We start from the raw sequence: 8325 nt of genomic DNA on the forward strand, positions 1-8325 counted from the left end.
CAATGTATTTTTGACAATTTAAACTTGATTGTAAATTATGAAATTTTTATTTGGTTGTAAACTATTTAATATTGTCATGTAAAACTACGTGATTTATTTGGTTGTGTAATGTTAGTTTAGATATATGCATGAAAATGTTGTGCATATTTTGCCGCCGACCGGCCGGGCGGACCAAATGGATCAACCGATTGAGCGCACTGCACACGAAAACACAGGCGCGGCCGGACACCGCCTCCTTGACCGATTCAAACGGACAAAATAAGATCAAAACCGCTTCCACGCCCCGTTGGAGTTGGCCTTATCTCTCCCTTTGTTGACGTAGAAGATTTTTACCAGAGCTAATGATTCACTGAGCACATCCTGATCACACCCTTCTTTTTCTGAGCACATCCTCCTGATCACACTTCACCCAGTTCATCGCGACCACACCTCACCGTCGGCCCAGGCCCAAGCCCAGCCTTTGACAATTGATAGGCGGCGGAGACCGCCAGCACAGGCAGGTAGCGGCATACACCCACGTCCACATCGTCATCCATCTCTCTCTCTCAACCGTACTCCCACCTCCCCAACGCCGCGCATTCAAATCCTTGATTTCCCGGCCCCATCCTCCCGCGTGTGGACCAGGATCCGTGCCTTGCGAACCGTTGGCCACGATCCAGCGTCGCGTTATCGCGAGCCTATCCGGTGTGGCGCCGGGGGGATGAGGGCGCCCGGTGCCAGTGGCCGGCATCCACCGGCCGTGCCGAGCCGCACGCCGCCGCGCGCCTCGCACCCGGGCCCTAGGGCGTTTGTCCGCACGCACGCGCTCCCCGCACTATTTGTTGCGCGTATAAGGAGGGCAGCAGGCACTGCCCATCTGCACAATGTCGACCGCCGCGGCTAACTGGTGCTACGCAACCGTCGCGCCCCGTGCCCGCTCCTCCACCATCGTCGCCAGCCTCGGCACCCCCGCGCCCTCCAACTCCTCCTCCTTCCGCCCCAAGCTCATCAGGAACACCCCCGTCCAGGCCGCGCCCGTCGCACCCGCATTGGTACGTACTACTACGCACGTTCGCAGCTGCATGCACCATGCATATCGTTCCTCTATCCGGCCGGCACAGCCCTTGTTAAGCTTAGCTAAGTTTGGCATCATGGCGTGTCCTTTGCTGTTTTGGGAACGACGTACGTGGGTCACGGGCCCCTTTGCTCCACGCCACATGCCTAGATCTTCTTCCCGAAATATGGGAGAACGGCAACCAAAATGCATGTGATGGCTGAACCAAATGCACCTTGTTTTCGAGCTCAAAAAATCAAAACGCATTACTGCTGTACAGTTGACCAGCTCTGCACATGGGGCTTGCATATCGCCATGATCTCCTATACTCTTGCAACCTTTTCTATTTATGCAAAAGCAATCATTGAATATTATATATGTGGATCTAACAGACAAAGGCATTGTGTTTTTAGTCCTCTCTGCATCCACCATCAACATGCATGTCAACAAACTGGATAGAATATGTGGGATGAACATGAACGGGTTTCCAGAGAGGTGGCCAGCGATAATGTTAATTTAACACAATAATGTGCTCTGGATTGAAAATAACTCCACAAAGTCTCAAGTGTACAGGACAAAGTTTATACTAGTGCATAAACATGTAGCGGCAGCTTTTCCTTAAAGCGATAAGGTGGAGTCTATCGGGCATTATTGCTAAGACTGAAAGGACACCAATTAAGCTAGGTCTACTCTATGTTTCTAGCACTCTCTTGGTTCTTGGAGAAAAATGACCATCCTTTGGCTTTGATGTTAAGTAGTTTGACTTTGATTCTCAAAAGCTTGCAGAAATACTAACGACTAGGTCATCCACTCCGTCAGCTTCCTATTTTATTTTTTTGGATATAAGAAGCTTCCTATTTTCCTCTTTTTGAGTTTTCAAACACCACCAAGGCAAGTTACTACACTAAATCCACCTCGAAGGGTATAACAAATCTTCATTTATTTCAATAAAACAAAGAGTAAGTGCAGAAATATCAAACTTTTATATCAAAGAATCTACATAAAACGCGTTAACTATGGAGTCGTTAAGGCAGTTGTTACTTTAGCTTATCTAAGTAAGTAAGGTACTCCTAAGCTAGGTCTACTCAATGTTTCCATTCTCTTGATTCTTGGAGAAAGATGTCCATCCTTTGTCTTGATGTTGAGCAGTAGTTTGACTTCCGATAGAAAAGGCTTGCAGAAATAACGACTAGGTCATCCACTCGGTCAGCTTCCCATTTTCCCTCTTTTCGAGTTTTCAAACACCACCTATGCAAGCTACTACTACACTTAATCCAACTCGAATGTTACAACAAATCTTCATATTTATATTAATATTTCATTTCAAGGAAACAAAGAGTAAGTGCATTACCAAACTTTTACATAGGAAATTGTACATAAAAATGTGTTAATCACATTTTTTTAACACAGTAGAGACGCAACGCTCATATACACGTGCATACACTCACCCCTATGAATGCGCGCACACACACCCTACCTCTACGAGCACCTCGGAAAGACTGAGCCGACATATCATCTTGAAATTTATGAAGTCACCGTAGGCACCTCGTCGTCGACGAGAACGTCTCTTTCCACTGAATGCGCATCGCCATCCTCCCACTGAATGCGCATCATCAGAAATTCTGAAATAATTCAAGAATAAATGCGAGCATCAGGACTTGAACCCTGATGGGCTGGAAATACCACAGTCCCTCTAACCAAACTTTGTTACCGCTAGCCTGTAGGAGGAGGCCTGATTTTTTGTTGATATCAACGTCACAACGCTACACGTAGTGATGTGATGCAGAGCTTGAAGCTGATTGCAACCCTCAACCATGTGTGGTTGCAGTACCATATCCAGTTTCTCCAGCTAAGATGTCAACAACGAAAGAATCCTACATACATGTCGTCCCAATGTTTTAATCTTCTCTCGCAAAAAAAAATGCTTTAATCTTATTAGTAGTTCATTCTAAAGAATGGGCACAAATATTAGTTGGCATCATACATCATGCTCCATGCATGTAAAAAAGAGAGCAGAAACGCCGTTAAAGAAAAAAAGAGCAAGCAGTTGCCGTTGGACTTCGATCGGCGACTGCTTTGGGCAGCAGACGCGGGCCGGAAGGAGTAGTGGCGGAGATTCAGGAGGGCTCGTCGGTCGACTGAGGACGAGGGAGGGAGGGAGGGAGGGAGCAAGGTTCCAATAATTCAGGAAGCGGTGGTCTCAGCAGTTGGTACGGGTGGGATAGAGGCGTCAATTCAGGTGGCCCCGCAGGTGGAACTCGTGGCCGGGCGGCCCTTCCGCGGCCCCAGCATCTGGAATTAGCGTACCCGACGTTGGTTGAGTAGAGGAGCCCAGCACATTACCAATTGCCAATTTTCTTCTTGCCAATTGTCCTTGGATCTGGGAGCCGGTGACTACCCCAGGCCCACCTTCACCTCATGCACCTTTCTTTTTTGCGAAGTTCACCTCATGCACCTGGGCAAGCGCTTCTGGGGATCTGAGATAGTACTGCTCCACTAGGCACTAGGCAGGCAGGACACAATTGAAGGCATGTCCAACCTGCATATGCTTTGACTTGTGAACCGTGTCCACACTCTAGACCTAGTGGCAATTGCATCACGCGCCAGCTACCGTGTTCCTTGTTTCGCAGTACAGTACTGTACTAGCTTTCTCTAGAAGCATTTCCTGGTATTTATTTGATTCCATGAATAATAACATTATACTACATAAAGTAGTACTCCAAAAGGATAAAGATAAGGATGTCCGGTCACCATGAATTCACGGGCTTAATGATCTGATCAAAACATACCAAAAGAAAGAGAGCTGCTGCCATTGTGATCGGCCATTTGGCCACAAAGCCAGCCAGCCCCTCCTCCTTTGCTAACTTCTTTCGTTGCCTTCTTCTTTCCACGTGCCATGTTTACCAGTAATCCGTCAGGGGAGAGGAGAGAAAAAACAAAAGAGTAGAGTCGCGAACGCGAGCGCGATAGTTGAAGATGAGCGGCTGCCTGTGCCTCCCCTGCTGCTATAAGAAGCCCTCCGCCCCCGGTGGGGAGAACAACCCAGCAGCAGCGGCGGCAGCGATAGATTCTTCCTCCTCGTCACTCCTCCAGAAGCCTACCTACCATCCACCACCTCCTCCACCCTCCAACAAGGTCCGTCTCCCTCCTCCCTCCCCCTCCCCCACAGACCACCCATAAACTGCTCCATCCATCCATCCATCTCATCTTTTTCCGTTTCCTTTTCGCCGCCCCCCTTTCGATTCAGTTCACAGCTTGCCCTTTCAGCTTTTCTTTTTTTCTTGTAAAGCATTTAGTTATCCTCTTGAATCGCCTTAATTTGTTTGCGCACGCTCTCCCTTTCCGTGGGCACAGCTCTGTCTCTCGAAATTCGCATGATGCATATCGAGTGTTTATTTGTTTCTTCCTGCTGTGAGTGTGTGTGTGTGTGTGCGCGTGTGTGGCGACGGCAACTAATTTGGTGTTGATCCTCTCCTCCCCTTGCAGATGGACGCCGCCGTGGAGCGCCTCAAGACCGGGTTCGAGAAGTTCAAGACCGAGGTCTACGAGTAAGTTCACCACCAATCCTGTTCCTGTCCTGCTGCTTCGACTTATGATGGTTTGGTTGGTTCGATTTGAGTCTTCTTCTTCTTCAACTGATTCTCTGTCCGTTTCCGTTTCCGTTTCCTCTTGGCAGCAAGAAGCCCGATTTCTTCGAGCCCCTCAAGGCCGGCCAGGCGCCCAAGGTATGTACCCCATCATTTGCTTCAGCCATAAAATGTTGTCTCCTCTCTAGCAGCTACTACTGCTCTAGTTGTTGTGTAGATTTGGGGATCGAGAAATACCTTTGCTTAGCGCAGCAGCGGAAGAAATCCTCTGTTCACATTAGCCTGCCGTTCGGCGCATAATCCGGGATACACTCTGTGGGTGCCCATAGCATTTCCTGATGCGGTCAAAGTAGATGAAAGAAAACTGCCGCTTGTCCTAATTGCATGGCATGGCCTGACCGTAACAGGGGACAGCTTGTCGCCATTGCCGGCCAGTTGATACTAGGTTATGTGTTAAGACAACCACCACTGCACTACCGTACCAAAGATAGGCGGTAGGCAATCTCAAGCTGAAACCAGTACAGTTGTGGATCTCCCTCCGAATAAACCCCCACCTGTCGTGCACATCCAGGAAATCGGATCGCGCCGCGGTAACGACTCCCATGTGCACTGCGATGCCATGATATGATTTGGCTTATTGAGATGTCACCGTCCCTATCACTCGCTTTGTGGTCTTGTGGTATTAGAATATGGTTCTTTTTCGCCCTTTTCTGTTGTCCTAGCAGCTAGGATAACTTGACGTTCAGAATCTTGCAAGTACAAGAAGCAGCATTTTATTTTTCCTCTCCTCTGGATTCTCTTCTCCATTGGCGTGCTTGCCAATGCAGTCGTTGAGGTTCCCTTGGCTGGCGGTGTTGAATTTCGATCCCAGTCGTCTCAGTTGCTGCCATCCTTTTTTCTTTGAGAAAAAATGGCCGTCACTCCGCACTATCGGAGTTGAAGATGAAGGTCTTTTGATGATGGCCATTTATATGGAAGCTTCATCATCTTGGCACCGGCCGCGTCAGACCCCACGCACAAGAACCGTGAGCGGCAAGTCTTGCTCCGTCCTAGCTCGGGGTATTATTTATTGTAAGCAGAGAAGAGATACTACCTGAGAACAGGGCATAGCTAGCTGGAGCTAGCAGTGTATGGCTATGGCGCTGCGGCTCTGCGTGGTACTCCATGATTAAGCAGGCCCTACCACGGAGTTACCAATCCGTGGACCACCCATCACAGATTAATGCGTGTGTGGACGGAGCCTTGCGCCTGCCTTTTACGAAAGAGTTTGGCGCATACATACATATGTTTGGCCGTATCCTTTTAGAGATTGGCATATGCTTATCTTAATCAGGTTGGCCTATGCGAGCACGGAGTCTCGCAGTAGTACTACCTGACCTGAGAGCTCGGTTAAGGCCGAAAGGCTGCTGTACAGGGAGACGGTAATACTGTGATCCACATCTGATCATCCGTGCCACATCCCACAGTAGTTCTGCTACTGCAGGATGAAAAGATCCTGCAGTAGTACTTCCGCCGTGTCGCCATCGGAGGAGCAAGTTGCGGGGTGTGGGCCTGCCTTCATTTCTTGCAGAAGAAACCGCCGGTGGTCCTGTCTTGATAACTCACACAAAGGCAGGCATGGCCCATAATCAACTCCTTCGTCGGGTCGGGTCTACTGTCACGCGTCATAATCATGTGTTTAGTCGGTAATTTGGTTTGGAATAGATAGAAGCCTGTGGCACGGAGGGAACCTTCCCGCTACTCGCTTTGCTCGCCTTTCTGTCTCCTGTACCGTACGGTCTCCGGTTCCTTCTCGCGAGCCCCTCTGCATGCCATGCGCTCTCTCTCTCTCTCTCCCCTCTGGATAAAAAGTGGGTATGTTGGGCCGGAGACAGGTCAAAAGCGGCAGCCTTTAGCGCAAAGCTGTGCGTCTGTGTGTCAGAAGGAACCGCCTACTCCGCCTATCACGCTTATTATCAGCGCCTCTGCTTATATTTGTTTATGCGCTGAACAACCCATCTGCTTATCACTAACCACTGTGAAATGCTCTCTAATATAACACCCCACAAAGTGGATTCAGTGCTTATGCTTAGCACTAGTGGAGCATCTTTTCTTTTCTTTTCTTTCTTGGTTGATTGACCTGGTGGTGGTGATTGTGTGTGCAGTACATGGTGTTCGCGTGCGCCGACTCGCGTGTGTGCCCATCGGTCACCCTGGGCCTGGAGCCCGGCGAGGCCTTCACCATCCGCAACATCGCCAACATGGTCCCCTCCTACTGCAAGGTCCCGCCCCGTTTCCCTCTTCCTCTTTTTTTCTTTCTTCTTTTCCCCGAAGTGCATTATTGACGATATTTTTGCCCACCCTTCTTTTGTCAACTACAGAACAAGTACGCCGGTGTTGGATCGGCCATCGAATACGCCGTCTGTGCTCTCAAGGTCAACTCCCTCCCTCCCTCTCTCTTCTTTCTCTGGTGCTGTCGCTTCTAAAATAGGAGTGCTATAATGCATTATTGCACTAGTGGACTTTGCTGTCACCCAACTACTGGTATAAGAACAAGTGAACATGGGCACTGACAGTATTTTAGAGCATGGCCTGATATGGACTTTTGGCTGCAGGTTGAGGTCATCGTGGTGATTGGCCACAGCCGCTGCGGTGGAATCAAGGCTCTGCTCTCACTCAAGGATGGCGCAGACGACTCCTTGTAAGTACCACTAGAGTATAACGGCTCACATCTTACTCCAACTAGCGCTACTACCGTCTCTCCGATCAGTTTCTGACTGTCTATTTGATTGGTCTTGTCAGCCACTTCGTCGAGGACTGGGTCAGGATCGGCTTCCCGGCCAAGAAGAAGGTGCAGACTGAGTGCGCCTCCATGCCTTTCGATGACCAGTGCACCGTCCTCGAAAAGGTTCGCAACATTGCCCATCTGCCATCTCATACTACTTTGCTCATACAGTACTCCTATTAGCAATACTGCAGACTCCACAATTCTGCATGTGGTTTGTCTAACTGATTGGTACGCTGACCAAGAGATATTTCTGAATTGTTTCCTCAGGAGGCAGTGAACGTGTCCCTGCAGAACCTCCTGACCTACCCGTTCGTCAAGGAGGGTGTGTCCAACGGAACCCTCAAGCTCGTCGGCGGCCATTACGACTTCGTCTCCGGCAAGTTCGAGACATGGGAGCAGTAAATCTTCCCCAGCGGTTAACTCCTATATATACATGCGAATGCAAACGCGTACATATATCAAGATATCGTCCGACCGACCGATGTGAATCCAATGCCATGGAGTGCGTACTCGTTGTTTTCCAGTACTGGATGCCGGGATGGCCCGATGTGAATTCGCCATAAGCAATAGAACCCTTTTTCTTTTACCATTTTCTGACGAGGAATTGTACTACCATGTGATGCATAATTTGATCGTCCTGTGATCAAAAGACATCATATATAAGTTTAATAATATTTTCATGAACAGTTTACCCTTTTATTACCCTTTGTCCTTACGGTTCTCCATCTGGTGTCTGGCACTGCTTTGCTGTTAGCCCAACCAAAGAAAGAGTTTGTATATCTGAAGGAACCGAACTTGACTAAAGACACCATACAACTGAAAGATTGAGGTCATGCAGTAATGTCATGTTTACTAAGAGTAAATTGCACAAAACCACCACTTTGAAGGCTAGGTTTGTGAAAAACACTACAATACATTTTTTTATAAAGAAAACACCA

At 48.7% G+C, this 8325-nt stretch overlaps 1 protein-coding gene across 2 annotated transcripts; it reads left to right on the forward strand.

Annotated features, from left to right (window-relative positions):
• The first annotated feature begins 611 nt into the window (after positions 1-611).
• On the forward strand, positions 612-8086 carry LOC109766662 (carbonic anhydrase, chloroplastic). Of its 2 annotated transcripts, XM_020325430.3 has the most exons (9): positions 669-1031; positions 3941-4168; positions 4520-4581; positions 4710-4758; positions 6765-6881; positions 6981-7034; positions 7215-7300; positions 7402-7507; positions 7655-8086. In XM_020325430.3, exons 2-9 carry the CDS (start codon positions 4010-4012, stop codon positions 7787-7789), a joined length of 768 nt encoding a protein of 255 aa, XP_020181019.1. In that variant the 5' UTR covers positions 669-1031; positions 3941-4009; the 3' UTR covers positions 7790-8086. The 2 variants fall into 2 exon arrangements, with proteins under 2 accessions (XP_020181018.1, XP_020181019.1); XM_020325429.3 differs by lacking the exon at positions 3941-4168 and having other exon boundaries at positions 612-1031.
• The last annotated feature ends 239 nt before the right edge of the window (positions 8087-8325 follow it).

Source organism: Aegilops tauschii, chromosome 3 (genome assembly GCF_002575655.3).
Source record: "Aegilops tauschii subsp. strangulata cultivar AL8/78 chromosome 3, Aet v6.0, whole genome shotgun sequence".
NCBI classification, from domain to species: Eukaryota; Viridiplantae; Streptophyta; class Magnoliopsida; order Poales; family Poaceae; genus Aegilops; species Aegilops tauschii.

What these genes read in the sequence shown, in the direction of transcription:
- LOC109766662 (XM_020325429.3), top strand. Translation starts at nt 864, where the DNA reads ATGTCGACCGCCGCGGCTAACTGGTGCTACGCAACCGTCGCGCCCCGT. An exon ending in TTCAAGACCGAGGTCTACGA is followed by an intron (nt 4,582 to 4,709) that starts GTAAGTTCACCA and finishes TCCTCTTGGCAG; the next exon opens with CAAGAAGCCCGATTTCTTCG. An exon ending in TGGTCCCCTCCTACTGCAAG is followed by an intron (nt 6,882 to 6,980) that starts GTCCCGCCCCGT and finishes TGTCAACTACAG; the next exon opens with AACAAGTACGCCGGTGTTGG.